Raw genomic sequence first — 17,538 nt, forward strand, 5'->3', positions numbered from 1 at the left:
GTCATAAAATGAAGATGGGCTCAAAAAAAGAAAAAGAAAAAAAAAGATAGATAAAGTGTGTTATAGCAAAAGTATTCAATATGATTATGTAGGGGTGATGGTTCTACCCCTTAATGTTGATACTTCTGTGTTTCATAGATGAAATTGGGGGAAGTAAATGACAAACACTTACATTAAAAAAAAGAAGGAAAAAACTTTGGGGTGAATTATTCACTTAATATTAATAAATTTAACTAAATGAAAAGCCTTAGCCAAACAAACCGTCTACCATTTTTTATGTTGCAATTCTGCTAAGCTCTCTAAGGGTTAAACATTGGATAAAGGGTTAAAAATAAAACATTCAGTCATTTTCCTGTGCATAAAGAAAACAAAGCCACCATCTCACACACACACACACACACACACACACACACACACACACACACACACACACACACACACACACACACACACACACACACACACACACACACACAAACAATGCATTCAATGAGCCTATGACAGAGCTGGGCTTTTTTTTTTTTTTTTTACTCACACATACAAAAACAAAGAATTGAACAGGCACACTTCAGTCAGAGTTTCTCTTTTCCTTATAGCATGGTCATATTTATCTAAGCTTATTTTGGCATCTTTGTATAGTCTCACCTAACACACATATATATATATATTTTTTTTTTATTACAATTTTAATTTGTGATAGTCAAAAACTTAAGAGGTCAAAATCATTTAATACAGTGGTTCATATAGTTCAGCTATATGCAGCCATTGAGTACTACAGCCATTTAGTGGTTATTGATATTATGGCTTTTTTGTTAATTTAATGCCAATATAAGACACCAGATGCCAGCAAAGACACTTCATCTTTAGGTTTTAACTATCGGAACTTAGTGGAATTATATTTTTTATGTAGTTAAAGAAATGTTAAATATAACATAAAAATAAGCATAATTGACATAGAAAATGTGGTGCTTTTAGACGTAAATAAATATAAAAATATCCCCAATTTAAAAAAAAAAAACATAAATGGATAGTATAAATTTGATCGAAGACGAAAAATTAAGGGCTATTATGTGAATAGGGCATGAGGGTTTAAGGGATAATTCACACAGAAATTAAAATGTATTCCTCCTCACCTAAATGTTTGGGTCATCTGCCCCTTTAATTGAATCTGTTAGGGTGTACCGGTACCGGGGGTGAAGGTGTAAAATCAGTGACAAAAAAAAAAAGAATATATATTCATAGTAGACAATGCCAGATTTATTCAAGTTAGACAAGCTAGAGTGGTGCATGCAGAGAATACATTTCAACATGAATTTCAAGAAAGGTATGCTTTCTCTCAGTCTGATTGTTCCAGATACCTAGCCTGGCTAACGCCAGACCCTATTCTCGTTGAGACTTGGGTCTGGGAACCACATGTGCATTTTCTCGTATTTGAGGCGTGGTTTACGAATGCCCGGCGCCGTTTATTGGGTGCTAAGACTGTCTATCAAATGCGCCTGTACGTAGCTCATAGCCAATCGTTTCCATTATACCAGATGACGCATGTAGAGCGACAGAAATTAGACAAGGAAGAAGACGATGGGTAAGATATTTTTTTGTAAACAATGACGTTCAGCGACTATTGCCGTTTGTGCAAGATAAACATGAGGGTCGAAGGTATATATGGTATATATGGCAAACTGCTTAGTTGTGTCGCATAGATGTCGTCATCGTCTTGCTGCTACCTCCCCGTTCTGTGATTGGTTCTCTAGATGAGGCGAAAATCTGGTCCATGGTATCCAGACTGCCTTTCAGCGTGAATAAAATCGCGCTGCGCAAAGGCAGTATGGGGAAACCCAGGCCAGAGAATGTCTAATAAGGGGAGAAGGTTCACTCTCGCTACACTTCCGGCTTCTGACTGGTTGCAGTTCCACTCTGATTCCATATGAGGGCGCTCACAGGACGAGTGCAGAATGAATGGAGGTCTATGGAGCTATACCCCTCAAAATCCACTTTTCTCAAGATAGAATTTTTTTGTCTAGTAATTTGAATGTTGTATTCGAAAGGAGATGCAAAGAAATTGCACATTGCTGGGTGTTAGATTTTTTAGAGTCACTTATTTGCTTTAAAAAAAAAAACTAATTCTGAATCTTTCTATTAATTTTCAGGTTTACATAAGATTAAGAGTCCCAGATTTTCATTGACTTCGAACCCCTCTGAACATATATTTGTAAAAACTAAACACAAAACATAATCCTCTCAAAACTAGTTTTAATCCACAATCTTCTTAAAATTATGTTCCTGTGATAAAGAAAATGTATCGCAATCAAAGAATGATCCACTCCAAATGCATTATACTGTATGTGATTTCAGTCAGGACCACAGTTTGCAATTATAGCATACAGTTAGTGTTGGCGGTATGGTTCTGTTCTGGGCAAAACTCCCACGCCTGTCCGTGCAGCTACAGTATGCCTGGACAGAATGGGGAGAGCAGCAAGTCAAACATGCATACATAATTACAATTCTCAATTACATGAGTTGTGAAAATACAAATACATGATAGAAAAGCTTGCAATGTATGGGAAAAACAAAATAGTCAGAATGATTAAAAGTTTTAAGGTTGGAAGAGGGAGTTTAAATGCGAGCAGCAATGCTATGGAGGAAATGCTGAAGGAATGGGAGTTTATATGTGCCGCTGTGATAGATGTCGACACTGGATTGGTATTGGTACACGCCAGGAACAGCTGGCTATCAGCTGATGCGAGCTTGGCTGACGTGGCCTGCCTGAACTAACGCAATGCTTGATTTTGATCAGGAGCTTTGAATGTCCACCAGTCTATCATCAGCATTCTGAACAATCTGTTCAAGTGCCTTTAGTATCAGAACATCAATGTCACCCTGCGTGTCCGTCTCTTTATTGTAGTTCTTCACTGGGAAGATGTTTGACAATGGCAAACCAATTTTGGCACTGCACAAATCCATCTGGACAGGAACAGAATGTCAGGTCAGAAAATTAGATTAGATTGATCAATTTAAACATGTGTATGTCTTTGGATGATATCACACACCTTCTCTTTGATCTTCTTGCTAGTGTAGATCTTCCTTAGATCCTCGTTGACCAGCGGACATGCTTCATCCACTTTGGTCATCACAACCACTTGAGGAATCCCTACAGCAAATACAGAGGCAATGTAAAGGTTCTATAACAAGTTTTTCTATTTATTATTATGTCTAAAAAAAATTAGCACATTTAAGGCAGTTTGTTGTAGCCAGTTGTAACTGAGAGTGGGTCTGGGGAAGGTTCATTCACAGCCCATTTCCAAAGGGCCAAAAATTGGAAATGGGCTTGAATGGGCTCTTCTCAAATTTGCTGGAAGTTTGTCCGGGTTTTCCCAGGTTAAGTTTGTTGCACTAATCTACAAAACTGACCCACATAATTGTCTGGGTCATAAATAATTAAGCAGAAAAGTTTAGTTTTGCAACATGCCCTGTTTGCACTTGGCATTAAAATGCAGCCTGTATCTGGATTTTGTCCATATACGCATTGAAAACACACACACACGCACACAAACCCAACTTTATGTCCACTTCTCTATCATGTAATGTGTAAACCAGAGGTGTAAAGTCCAGGTTCAGAAAGTGAAAGTCCTCCTCTGTATTTTGTTCCGAATAAACTGGATTTGTTAATTAGGACAGTTTTTTAAACAGGAGATAGAACTAATTAGTGAATTCAGCTGGCTAAGTTCATGGGTGGCATAAACATATGGCAGGACTTTCTGGACTTTACACCTCGGTAAACTCATGAATGAAAATCATAATCAAACATTCAGGGGTCAGATTTACCCTTATCACTGATTGCCCGGCGGATGATCTTCAGCTTGTCAATAAGTTTATCATCTATATTTTGGATTAGATCTGCAGCTATGACGTACACCAGGCAGAAAGACTGATCGGAGAGTTTAGGGTCACTGGTGTAATGTTGATCCTTATGAGTGAGTGCCTTCTCCTCATTGAACTAAGATTGGAAATTCAGCAAAATATTTTTAACGTCAAACCTATTGCACACACACAAACTTTGTTGAAATGTTATTATCACAATATAGGGGTTTATTACTTTATAGCCGTCCTTTACATGGCCAAACACAGCATTGATGATGTCATCTGTTTGTGACCCAGCCATTACTTGAGCTTCTAAGCCCATTATGTCCTTGAAGACGAAGGGCAAAGATTTGTTCCCACTTCTAATGACATATCCTTTGAGCTAGTGAAGAACAAAAATATAGAGGCATAAATATTTGTAAACAATTTCCAATAAATCCTCATATATGATTAACTACAATGCTCAAAGAGTAGGTCAACTGGACATCTCTAGGTCTTTTAGAAAACATGCAACTGTAGTAACAAATACCTACATTTTGTGTGAAACTACGACTGCCACCAGCAGCTGTATCAACTAGCGCTCTAGAGGTGATCCGTCCTTGAAAGACATTATTGACGGAGTTAATAAAGCTGGACTTTCCTGCTCCAACTTGTCCAGCAACCAGAATCTTGATGTCCTTTACATCTGGAGAACTTGAGGAGAAGTTTTCCAGCTTTTCTTTTAGGGCTTCTTTTTGTCTGTCAAATCAAAACAACATTTTACAGAACTTCATAAAGCTTCTGTCACCACATGTGATTTTGCCATATGTACGCCATTCCCACTGGAGCTATTGAACTTCTAAATAACTCAGTTGAGTCTTTACCCTCCTTTATTTCCTTGACTAATCCCTGTAAACAGCAATAGTTGTCCTAACTATGTGCTTTGAATTCAGTCCCTCTCACGGGGATAGAAAGATTCAACACTTCTCCACATATGCATCTGTCATCTGGATGCTTTACAACTATTGCCAGCACATAATTCAATGTGCAGTGCCCCAATCTTAGTCAAGTAATAACCACACTATCCCTCCTTCCTAAACCTATATTTATTGAATTTCTCACTATTGCCTGAAAAAAAAAAAAAATGCCTGAAAAACTATTGCCTGAAAAAAATTGAGCGTCAGCGTCAGTTCTGGCAGGCCAGGTAGTCAAGACGCTGCCTCGCTATTTGCTAACAACACAGCCTCATCAGCTGATCTGCTCCAGCTGAGCTGCATTAGCTGGTTAACTCACCTCGAAGCTAAATGGCTCGCTCAAACAGGGCGCCCTATTTAAAGCACTTCAGTTGCATCCCGTCTACTTGCTTGCTGTTTGCTTTGCTGCTGCCCGCCACCTCCCCTGCTCCTCCTTGTTGCTTATAACATGGCATTTGCTTATGTCATTGCTGCCTGCTCTGTTCATGGGGGAATAATTTAGCTTTCCCAGTTCTAAACTGTGTGAGCGTTCCCTATGCTGCTGCTGGCCTCTGACTCTCTGCTATTTCATGGTGCTCATGAAAGGTCAGAGGACTCCCTGAACAGAGCCATACCGCCAAATTTAATGAAGAATTATCAACTTGAATTGCAATTTATTCAATAGAAATTCTTAATAATTTTTATTGTCTGTGTGTTCTTGACTTTATGGACCTGACAGAAATTATGTCTGCCTTTATTTCCCTCTTCTCATTCTTTTTGCCATCATTTTTTTTAATCCTTGCTTTCAAATTATTCATTAAAATCAATTCTTAGTACTAAGGAGGACTATGAGAAAAAAAGTTGTTGTCAACTGTTTGCATCGGAATGGACTATATAATAGCCTATAAAGGACATAATTTATTAAGTGGAGTTCTTCAAGTGATCTGTGGAGGGCAGCGCGTGCAGTCTGCCGCAATAACAAAAGAAGAAGGAGAAGAATAACTCCCACCTCTATCTTGAATGAAGTGCTACAAGCAATTCGGAGAATCTCTGCTTATTTACGATGCAAGTAGGCTACCGTAAATAAAGAACTGCTTCTTTCAATAAGTAACGTTACAGAGTTGTCTTTACTTAGTTCAAGTTCATATAGCACATTTACAACAGCCACTAGGCTGACCAAAGTGCTTTACAAAACAACAGGATTAAAAGAAGATATAGCCTAACATGCATAACAACTAATAAAACAAAACAAAAATAGAGCAACATAGAGTAGGCTAACCATTAAACAGGAATAGCAAAACAGTATCACTCAAATATAAATGAGTAAAACCAACCGAAGAAAAGAATCAGTAGCCTATACTAAACAAAATATGTAGGTTTTTAAAAGAGACTTGAAAGCAGACCGTTCTAATCTCTAGAGGCAGCTGGCGTTACGGAGTCGTGACCCTGTAATGCACGATCCACTCTACGCTTAGTTTTTGGAATGAGAAAGCCTTTGATTTTAGACAGTACGACCATAATAGAAGCTGGACCGGATTACGGAGGAAATAGCCTTGCCAAATTTTAAAGTCTGGTCAACAAGTACACCTTAAAGGGACAATAAGTAGGAATTACTCCCATCTAGTGGTGAATTTGTATTTTGCATTCAAACTAATTTTGCTCTCCATCAGATATTTTGAAGAATGTTGGTGACCAGACAGTTGCTGGACCCCATTGACTTCCATAGTATCTTTTTTTCCTACTATGGAAGTCAATGGGGTCCAGCAACTGTCTGTTCACCAACATTCTTCAAAATATCTTATTTTGTGTTCAACAGAAGAAAGAAACTCATACAGGTTTGAAATAACTTGAGGGTGAGTAAATTATGACAGAATTTTCATTTTTGGGTGAACTATCCCTTTAAAGCCTGTTTTATGCTTCTGCGTTGTTTTATGCTACCCCTCTCCGCCGTTGCTCGACGTGCACCTCCAAAAAATTGTAACTAGGCTACGCGTCGAGGCGACGCAGACCACAAGGGCTGTGATTGGTCAGATTATACATCATTTCCGGAGTGTAGTTTTTCCGGTTTCCCCTTCTTCTTCTTCTTCTTCTTTTTAAATTTATTGGCGGTTGGCATACCAATTTGGTGCATTACCGCCCGGTTTCCCCCTCCCGCTATAGCGCCATTTTTAAAGTCCACACCGGATTCTGAGGATAAAATCTTCTACTTTTTGTCATTTTCACAAGTAAAATATTTGATACATTTCCAAGCTAAAATAATTAATAATATGATTAATGTTACAATATCATGTTAAAAAGTTACATCACACATTATCATGGCCAATCATAATTTTCAACTTCCGAGTCCCATAAAAGAAAACTTGAGCAGAATTAATTCAGATATGTTATGCACAAGATTGTGGTCCTTCTTAAGACAACAAAATTCTAGTTGGTAAAATGGTTGGGGAGAGATACCAATAATATTTTACAGGGAAATAAATTATTATCCACACAGTATGCACTTTTATGAACAGATCAGTGTTTTGAATGCTGTGCACAAAGACATGCCTGTACATAAAAATGAAATAAAGTATGTCTGCATACAGAATAGCTTATGTACATATGACTTACCCCCAGTCAAATTCCCTCCATGGTCTATCCAGTTCTATGGAAACACATATAGCAATTAAGTTTAACAATAATGTGGTAGTATCTCTCTGAGAATGTATATGGTGTGTTAATGTGTTCTGTATAAAAAATATGGAAGAAAGACCCTCTCACCTGGATTTGGTGTTGGTGTTGGTGTTGGTGTTGGTGTTGGTGTTGGATGATGCACTTCGTGTTGCGCTGATTTTGATTCTGATGAGCCCATTTTGGTTTTTGGTTTTCACCCCCTTCAATATATTTATATCAGCTCTCTCCTGGAGTACAGTTGACTTGTATTACCCAAGTGAAATCAGACCCGTTATATACTGTATATTTCACTTTCACTTTCATTTTTGCAAGCTTGCATGCGTAATAAAAAATGCCCACACCCATTCTTTTTTCTTTTCGGTCTATGCTGTTGACCATATTGACATGCATATTATTTCAAACATTAGATACCACACATAATCTTAGGGTAATTAGCTCCTAAGCAATGCGAAGCTGCTGATAATACTGAATGCACATCGGATGCTGTGATAGGCATCGTATATAGATAGACGTGGATCAGCTGAGAGTCAGCCAATGTGAGCATGACTGGCATTATCTGCCAGAGCTAACGCTATATGCTTGATTTAGCTGAATACTAATAGCCTTGGTAAAATAGATTTTTTTTGTTTTTATTCTACTACTACTGACTGTATAATTAGCCTATTTAAAATAATTTTTGAGGACTTTTTACTTACAACTTTTGATAGCATATATTCTGCTGTGGTATTAAAATTGGTATCAAGAATTGACATTTTGTTGTTATCTAAATTTTAGATATCACATGCAACCTTTTTACCATAGGCCTATACCGTATGCCTACCCGAATATAAGACGACCCCCCATTTCCAGACTTATTTTTGTGGAAAAAATCTGGTTTTCAACAGAAAATAATTTTATTTGAAAATTGCACTGATAATTCCCCAGATAGCAATTACATTTGGCCCGGATCCGTTTTAAGCCCCTTTTGCCTCCGTTTCTAGCTTAGAGACGTTTTCTGATTGTGAACCAGATCCCTGCCAGATAGAGGTTTCAGCTTAAACATTCAAACTGCCATCAGTTCAGTATTTATATCATTTTACAGATCTGGCCCAGATCACTTTTCCCATAGGTAACCGAAAGACATTAGCTGTGTGTCTGACACTGATTTGGTCCAGATCTGCAATATGAATCTGAGCCGATACTGTTTTCACAAAGGCTACACTGGTGTGGCCCGAATCTGTGATACATATCTGAGCCGACTGCATTTAAAAAAGGGCTAAAAACTGCTCTGGCCCATATCTGCAAAACGGAATGATCATTCTCTCTCTTCCAGCACGCGGGCGCACCTTTCTCTCTCTCTCTCTCTCACGCACCTCTCGCGCGCACTTCTCTCTCTCTCTCTCTCTCTCTCTCTCTCTCTCTCTCTCTCTCTCTCTCTCTCTCTCTCTCTCTCTCTCTCTCTCTCTCTCTCTCTCTCTCTCTCTCTCTCTCGCTCGCTCGCTCTGCGTCTTTCGCAACAAGTCCATAAATCATTTCTGGAAGCCGGGCTACATGAGCAAGCACTGTTACAGCATTCCTGGCATGGAATGCATGTAACAGAATGCAGCCTGCAGATCGGCGTGGTCTTTCTGGGCACAGTTATCGACTCTGTAACCATGACAGCGCGGCTTACACGAGAGGCTGGAGCTGATAGCTCATTCAAGGCTGGAGAGCGCGCACCTCTAAAGAAATTTCAGAAACTTCTCTGTCTCATGGCAGCAGCATCTTCAGTAGTCCGTATGGGATTACTGCGCATGCGCCCGCTGCAGCACTGGCTCAAACGCAAAGTGCCAACCCATGCATGGAAGTCAGGCAGCCAGCGCATCATGGTGAATCACGGTTGTTTATGGACCCTAGTTCCCTGGCTGGCGGGTTCAGAACTGGTACCAAGATGGTGTGTCCATGGGAGTAGTTTCCAGGAGGAAAGTGGTTTTTAAAGACGCATCCAACCAAGGTTGGGGAGCGCTGCACGAGGGCAAACCTGCTTCCGGCCTCTGGACGAGCACGGAGCAGAGCTTACATATCAACTGTCTGGAAATTAAAGCAATTTGTTTGGCCCTCAAAACTTTTCTGTCAAACCTCAGGTGGCACCACATCTTAGTCCGCACGGACAACACGTCAGTGGTGGCCTACAAAAAATCGCCAGGGCGGCAATTAGGTCGGGCAACCTGTACGCCATAGCGAGGGACCTCCTATTTTGGGAACAGACCAACCTGAGTTCTCTGAGAGCGGTGCATATCCCTGGCATTCAGAATCTGGGTGCGGATATGCTCCCACGGGGCAACACTCCCCTGAACTCACAGATGGTCAGTCTGATATGGAGTGTGTTCGGCGAGGCCGAAGTCAACCTTTTCGCCTCGAGAACCAACACCCACTGCGCAGCATTCTTCTCGAAGAACAGGGACGCGTTGGTCGACCTCTGGCCCAGCTGTCTCCTTTATGTGTTTTCCCCCGTTTCAATGATTCCCCAGGTCATAGAACGGGTCAGGGAGAGCGGATGCGCAGTAGTGATGCAGGGGTGGCTACCCTAAAACCCTATTGGGGACAAATGTGACCAAAATTATTTTTTTATTCTTTTATTTTATACTTCCCTTAATCTGAGCGGTACAAGACTTGGCTACTTTTCCTAAGTTTGCCACCTGAACACACACACAAAAAAAAAGACTAGATTCTACAATGTTAAGTGGGCGGGAAAAAAAATACTCCTTAATTGTCTGTTCGTGGACAAAAATGGGCACCCATAGGAATGAATGGGAAAAACTGTAATTCAGAGCATTCTTCTTGTTTTTTTGTAAAACATCTAAAAGATCCAATACAATGTATATCTAACATACACACAAATGAAGGGCTGATCCTGTACAACATTCTCAACATGGCAAAAACTCTCACTCATACACACACACACACACACACAAACAATGCATTCAATGAGCTTATGACAGAGGCAAAAACTCTCTCTCACACACACACACACACACAAACAATGCATTACATGAGCCTATGACAGAGCTGGGCTTTTTATTTATTTTATTTTTTATAAAAACTCACTCAAACACAAAAACAAATAATTGATTGAGCCAATGTCTGACCATGTTTTTTGGTATGATCCAATCATCCACCTGGCTCATCAGACTCTCTCTCACACACACAGGCACACTTCAGAGTCAGATTTTCTCTTTTCCTTATAGCATGCATGGTCATATTTATCTAAGCATATTTTGGCATCTTTGTATAGTCTCACCTAACACACACACACACACACACACACATATATATATATATATATATATATATAATTATTATTATTATTTATTTATTTATTTTTATTAAAATTTTAACTTGTGATGATAGTCAAACTTAAGAGGTCAAAATCATTTAATACAGTGGTTCATAGAGTTCAGCCTATATGCAGCCATTGAGTACTCTAGCCATTTAGTGGTTATTGATATTATGGCTTTTTTGTTAATTTAATACCAATATAAGACACCAGATGCCAGCAAAGACACTTCATCTTTAGGTTTTAAAAAAAGTGAAGGTGTAAAATCAGTGACAAAAAAAAAAGAATATATATTCATAGTAGACAATGCCAGATTTATTTAGGTTAGACAAGCTAGATCAGAGGTTTATGCAGAGAATACATTTCAACATGAATTTCAAGAAAGGTATGCTTTCTCTCAGTCTGATTGCTCCAGATACCCCAATTCCCTGTTTTGGGACAGGTTGAATGCATGTATTGTCAAGAAAAATTAACAAAACGAGATTAAATAGGATTTATTCAACAGATCGCAATAAGCAAAATTTATTTTGTTCATAAATGTTTTGAAGAATGTAAAATACAAGAGTTGTCACTATTATTTCCACATTATTTATTTGTGTAATTTAATAGTTTTAATGTTGTTAAATGTAGTAAGATTTTACATTGTAACCTTTCTTTTCTTAAAAAAAAAAAAAAACTAATTATGAATCTTTCTATTAATTTTCAGGTTTACATAAGATTTAGAGTCCCATATTTTCATTGACTTCGAACCCCTCTGAACATATATTTGTAAAACTAAACACAAAACATAATCCTCTTAAAACTAGTTTTAATCCACAATCTTCTTAAAATTATGTTTCTGTGATAAATAAAATGTATCGCAATCAAAGAATGATCCACTCCAAATGCATTATACTGTATGTGATTTCAGTCAGGACCACAGTTTGCAATTATAGCATACAGTTAGTGTTGGCGGTATGGTTCTGTTCTGGGCAAAACTCCCACGCCTGTCCGTGCAGCTACAGTATGCCTGGACAGAATGGGGAGAGCAGCAAGTCAAACATGCATACATAATTACAATTCTCAATTACATGAGTTGTGAAAATACAAATACATGATAGAAAAGCTTGCAATGTATGGGAAAAACAAAATAGTCAGAATGATTAAAAGTTTTAAGGTTGGAAGAGGGAGTTTAAATGCGAGCAGCGATGCTATGGAGGAAATGCTGAAGGAATGGGAGTTTATATGTGCCGCTGTGATAGATGTCGACACTGGATTGGTATTGGTACACGCCAGGAACAGCTGGCTATCAGCTGATGCGAGCTTGGCTGACGTGGCCTGCCTGAACTAACGCAATGCTTGATTTTGATCAGGAGCTTTGAATGTCCACCAGTCTATCATCAGCATTCTGAACAATCTGTTCAAGTGCCTTTAGTATCAGAACATCAATGTCACCCTGCGTGTCCGTTTCTTTATTGTAGTTCTTCACTGGGAAGATGTTTGACAATGGCAAACCAATTTTGGCACTGCACAAATCCATCTGGACAGGAACAGAATGTCAGGTCAGAAAATTAGATTAGATTGATCAATTTAAACATGTGTATGACTTTGGATGATATCACATACCTTCTCTTTGATCTTCTTGCTAGTGTAGATCTTCCTTAGATCCTCGTTGACCAGCGGACATGCTTCATCCACTTTGGTCATCACAACCACTTGAGGAATCCCTACAGCAAATACAGAGGCAATGTAAAGGTTCTATTACAAGCTGTTTTATTTATTATTATGTCAAAACAAAATTAGCATATTTAAGGCAGTTTGTTGTAGCCAGTTGTAACTGAGAGTGGGTCTGGGGAAGGTTCATTCACAGCCCATTTCCAAAGGGGCGTCACCAACGGATGTCGCTCAAATGCCTCTGGACGCAATTGTACTATAGACCTAAAACCAATCAGAGTGATCGTCCTCGTGTAAAGCCCGCCTCAACGTTCGTGATTGGTGCCTCGATTTGGAAAAATTGGAAATGGGCTTGAATGGGCTCTTCTCAAATTTGCTGGAAGTTTGTCAAGGTTTTCCCAGGTTAAGTTTGTTGCACTAATCTACAAAACTGACCCACATACTTGTCTGGGTCATAAATAATTAAGCAGAAAAGTTGAGTTTTGCAACATGCCCTGTTTGCACTTGGCATTAAAATGCAGCCTGTATCTGGATTTTGTCCATCTACGCATTGAAACACACACGCACACAAACCCAACTTTATGTCCACTTCTCTGTCATGTAATGTGTAAACCAGAGGTGTAAAGTCCAGGTTCAGAAAGTGAAAGTCCTCCTCTGTATTTTGTTCCGAATAAACTGGATTTGTTAATTAGGACAGTTTTTTAAACAGGAGATAGAACTAATTAGTGAATTCAGCTGGCTAAGTTCATGGGTGGAATAAACATATGGCAGGACTTTTACTTTCTAAACCCTGGACTTTACACCTCGGTAAACTCATGAATGAAAATCATAATCAAACATTCAGGGGTCAGATTTACCCTCATCACTGATTGCCCGGCGGATGATCTTCAGCTTGTCAATAAGTTTATCATCTATATTTTGGATTAGATCTGCAGCTATGACGTACACCAGGCAGAAAGACTGATCGGAGAGTTTAGGGTCACTGGTGTAATGTTGATCCTTATGAGTGAGTGCCTTCTCCTCATTGAACTAAGATTGGAAATTCAGCAAAATATTTTAAACGTCAAACCTATTGCACACACACAAACTTTGTTGAAATGTTATTATCACAATATAGGGGTTTATTACTTTATAGCCGTCCTTTACATGGCCAAACACAGCATTGATGATGTCATCTGTTTGTGACCCAGCCATTACTTGAGCTTCTAAGCCCATTATGTCCTTGAAGATGAAGGGCAAAGATTTGTTCCCACTTCTAATGACATATCCTTTGAGCTATAGTGAAGAACAAAAATATAGAGGCATAAATATTTGTAAACAATTTCCAATAAATCCTCATATATGATTAACTACAATGCTCAAAGAGTAGGTCAACTGGACATCTCTAGGTCTTTTAGAAAACATGCAACTGTAGTAACAAATACCTACATTTTGTGTGAAACTACGACTGCCACCAGCAGCTGTATCAACTAGCGCTCTAGAGGTGATCCGTCCTTGAAAGACATTATTGACGGAGTTAATAAAGCTGGACTTTCCTGCTCCAACTTGTCCAGCTACCAGAATCTTGATGTCCTTTACATCTGGAGAACTTGAGGAGAAGTTTTCCAGCTTTTCTTTTAGGGCTTCTTTTTGTCTGTCAAATCAAAACAACATTTTACAGAACTTCATAATCACCACATGTGATTTTGCCATATGTACGCCATTCCCACTGGAGCTATTGCACTTCTAAATAACTCAGTTGAGTCTTTACCCTCCTTTATTTCCTTGACTAATCCCTGTAAACAGCAATAGTTGTCCTAACTATGTGCTTTGAATTCAGTCCCTCTCACGGGGATAGAAAGATTCAACACTTCTCCACATATGCATCTGGATGCTTTACAACTATTGCCAGCACATAATTCAATGTGCAGTGCCCCAATCTTAGTCAAGTAATAACCACACTATCCCTCCTTCCTAAACCTATATTTATTGAATTTCTCACTATTGCCTGAAAAAAAAAAAAAAAATGCCTGAAAAACTATTGCCTGAAAAAAATTGAGCGTCAGCGTCAGTTCTGGCAGGCCAGGTAGTCAAGACGCTGCATCGCTATTTGCTAACAACACAGCCTCATCAGCTGATCTGCTCCAGCTGAGCTGCATTAGCTGGTTAACTCACCTCGAAGCTAAATGGCTCGCTCAAACAGGGCGCCCTATTTTCAGTTGCATCCCGTCTACTTGCTTGCTGTTTGCCACCTCCCCTGCTCCTCCTTGTTGCTTATAACATGGCATTTGCTTATGTCATTGCTGCCTGCTCTGTTCATGGGGGAATAATTTAGCTTTCCCAGTCCTAAACTGTGTGAGCGTTCCCTATGCTGCTGCTGGCCTCTGACTCTCTGCTATTTCATGGTGCTCATGAAAGGTCAGAGGACTCCCTGAACAGAGCCATACCGCCAAATTTAATGAAGAATTATCAACTTGAATTGCAATTTCTTCAATAGAAATTCTTAATCATTTTTATTGTCTGTGTGTTCTTGACTTTATGGACCTGACAGAAATTATGTCTGCCTTTATTTCCCTCTTCTCATTCTTTTTGCCATCATTTTTTTTAATCCTTGCTTTCAAATTATTCATTAAAATCAATTCTTAGTACTAAGGAGGACTATGAGAAAAAAAGTTGTTGTCAACTGTTTGCATCGGAATGGATTATATAATAGCCTATAAAGGACATAATTTATTAAGTGGAGTTCTTCAAGTGATCTGTGGAGGGCAGCGTGTGCAGTCTGCCGCAATAACAAAAGAAGAAGGAGAAGAATAACTCCCACCTCTATCTTGAATGAAGTGCTACAAGCAATTCGGAGAATCTCTGCTTATTTACGATGCAAGTAAATAAAGAACTGCTTCTTTCAATAAGTAACGTTACAGAGTTGTCTTTACTTAGTTCAAGTTCATATAGCACATTTACAACAGCCACTAGGGTGACCAAAGTGCTTTACAGAACAACAGGATTAAAAGAAGATATAGCCTAACATGCATAACAACTAATAAAACAAAACAAAAATAGAGCAACATAGAGTAGGCTAACCATTAAACAGGAATAGCAAAACAGTATCACTCAAATATAAATGAGTAAAACCAACCGAAGAAAAGAATCAGTAGCCTATACTAAACAAAATATGTAGGTTTTTAAAAGAGACTTGAAAGCAGACCGTTCTAATCTCTAGAGGCAGCTGGCGTTACGGAGTCGTGACCCTGTTATGCACGATCCACTCTACGCTTAGTTTTTGGAATGAGAAAGCCTTTGATTTTAGACAGTACGACCATAATAGAAGCTGGACCGGATTACGGAGGAAATAGCCTTGCCAAATTTTAAAGTCTGGTCAACAAGTACACCTTAAAGGGACAATAAGTAGGAATTACTCCCATCTAGTGGTGAATTTGTATTTTGCATTCAAACTAATTTTGCTCTCCATCAGATATTTTGAAGAATGTTGGTGACCAGACAGTTGCTGGACCCCATTGACTTCCATAGTATCTTTTTTTCCTACTATGGAAGTCAATGGGGTCCAGCAACTGTCTGTTCACCAACATTCTTCAAAATATCTTATTTTGTGTTCAACAGAAGAAAGAAACTCATACAGGTTTGAAATAACTTGAGGGTGAGTAAATTATGACAGAATTTTCATTTTTGGGTGAACTATCCCTTTAAAGCCTGTTTTATGCTTCTGCGTTGTTTTATGCTACCCCTCTCTGCCGTAGCTCGACGTGCACCTCCAAAAAATTGTAACTACGCGTCGAGGCGACGCAGACCACAAGGGCTGTGATTGGTCAGATTATACATCATTTCCGGAGTGTAGTTTTTCCGGTTTCCCCTTCTTCTTCTTCTTCTTTTTAAATTTATTGGCGGTTGGCATACCAATTTGGTGCATTACCGCCCGGTTTCCCCCTCCCGCTATAGCGCCATTTTTAAAGTCCACACCGGATTCTGAGGATAAAATCTTCTACTTTTTGTCATTTTCACAAGTAAAATATTTGATACATTTCCAAGCTAAAATAATTAATAAAATGATTAATGTTACAATCATGTTAAAAAGTTACATCACACATTATCATGGCCAATCATAATTTTCAACTTCCGAGTCCCATAAAAGAAAACTTGAGCAGAATTCATTCAGATATGTTATGCACAAGATTGTGGTCCTTCTTAAGACAACAAAATTCTAGTTGGTAAAATGGTTGGGGAGAGATACCAATAATATTTTACAGGGAAATAAATTATTATCTACACAGTATGCACTTTTATGAACAGATCAGTGTTTTGAATGCTGTGCACAAAGACATGCCTGTACATAAAAATGAAATAAAGTATGTCTGCATACAGAATAGCTGATGTACGTATGGCTTACCCCCAGTCAAATTCCCTCCATGGTCTATCCAGTTCTATGGAAACACATATAGCAATTAAGTTTAACAATAATGTGGTAGTATCTCTCTGAGAATGTATATGGTGTGTTAATGTGTTCTGTATAAAAAATATGGAAGAAAGACCCTCTCACCTGGTTTTGGTGTTGGTGTTGGATGATGCACTTCGTGTTGCGCTGATTTTGATTCTGATGATCCCATTTTGTTTTTTGGTTTTCACCCCCTTCAATATATTTATATCAGCTCTCTCCTGGAGTACAGTTGACTTGTATTACCCAAGTGAAATCAGACCCGTTATATAGCCTACTGTATATTTCACTTTCACTTTCATTTTTGCAAGCTTGCATGCGTAATAAAAAATGCCCACACCCATTCTTTTTTCTTTTCGGTCTATGCTGTTGACCATATTGACATGCATATTATTTCAAACATTAGATACCACACATAATCTTAGGGTAATTAGCTCCTAAGCAATGCGAAGCTGCTGATAATACTGAATGCACATCGGATGCTGTGATAGGCATCGTATATAGATAGACGTGGATCAGCTGAGAGTCAGCTATGTGAGCATGACTGGCATTATCTGCCAGAGCTAACGCTATATGCTTGATTTAGCTGAATACTGATAGACTTGGAAACTAGATTTTTTTTGTTTTTATTCTACTACTAGGCTACTGACTGTATAATTATTTAAAATAATTTTTGAGGACTTTTTACTTACAACTTTTGA

The 17,538-nt window shown here is 38.7% G+C and overlaps 2 protein-coding genes across 2 annotated transcripts; both read right to left on the reverse strand.

Annotated features, from left to right (window-relative positions):
- Window positions 1-1,232: 1,232 nt before the first annotated feature.
- On the reverse strand, window positions 1,233-7,758 carry LOC307000467 (interferon-induced protein 44-like). The gene is made up of 7 exons (XM_079616099.1): window positions 7,551-7,758; window positions 7,401-7,434; window positions 4,392-4,596; window positions 4,094-4,240; window positions 3,823-3,994; window positions 3,048-3,148; window positions 1,233-2,961 (listed from the first exon to the last, which is right to left on the reverse strand). Exons 1-7 carry the CDS (start codon window positions 7,639-7,641, stop codon window positions 2,791-2,793), a joined length of 921 nt encoding a protein of 306 aa, XP_079472225.1. The 5' UTR covers window positions 7,642-7,758; the 3' UTR covers window positions 1,233-2,790.
- A 3,294-nt stretch (window positions 7,759-11,052) lies between these two features.
- Window positions 11,053-17,113, reverse strand: LOC307000468 (interferon-induced protein 44-like). Its single transcript, XM_079616100.1, has 7 exons — window positions 16,943-17,113; window positions 16,793-16,826; window positions 13,840-14,044; window positions 13,540-13,686; window positions 13,269-13,440; window positions 12,364-12,464; window positions 11,053-12,277 (listed from the first exon to the last, which is right to left on the reverse strand). The coding sequence occupies exons 1-7, from the start codon at window positions 17,007-17,009 to the stop codon at window positions 12,107-12,109; spliced, it is 897 nt and encodes a 298-aa protein (XP_079472226.1). The 5' UTR covers window positions 17,010-17,113; the 3' UTR covers window positions 11,053-12,106.
- Between the last annotated feature and the right edge of the window lie 425 nt (window positions 17,114-17,538).

The sequence above is a fragment of the Phoxinus phoxinus genome (assembly GCF_949152265.1).
Source record: "Phoxinus phoxinus genome assembly, chromosome: 6".
NCBI lineage: Eukaryota > Metazoa > Chordata > Actinopteri > Cypriniformes > Leuciscidae > Phoxinus > Phoxinus phoxinus.

Excerpts from the sequence above, each read along its gene's own strand:
- LOC307000467 (XM_079616099.1), bottom strand. The coding sequence starts at position 7,641 with ATGGGCTCATCAGAATCAAAATCAGCGCAACACGAAGTGCATCATCCA. Across the intron at positions 3,995-4,093 it reads ATGTAAAGGACGGCTATAAA|TTCAATGAGGAGAAGGCACT; the intron begins GTAATAAACCCC and ends TTCCAATCTTAG. Across the intron at positions 2,962-3,047 it reads GCAAGAAGATCAAAGAGAAG|ATGGATTTGTGCAGTGCCAA; the intron begins GTGTGTGATATC and ends GTTCCTGTCCAG.
- LOC307000468 (XM_079616100.1), bottom strand. The coding sequence starts at position 17,009 with ATGGGATCATCAGAATCAAAATCAGCGCAACACGAAGTGCATCATCCA. Across the intron at positions 14,045-16,792 it reads TGGAGGGAATTTGACTGGGG|ACAAAAAGAAGCCCTAAAAG; the intron begins GTAAGCCATACG and ends TTGATTTGACAG. Across the intron at positions 12,278-12,363 it reads GCAAGAAGATCAAAGAGAAG|ATGGATTTGTGCAGTGCCAA; the intron begins GTATGTGATATC and ends GTTCCTGTCCAG.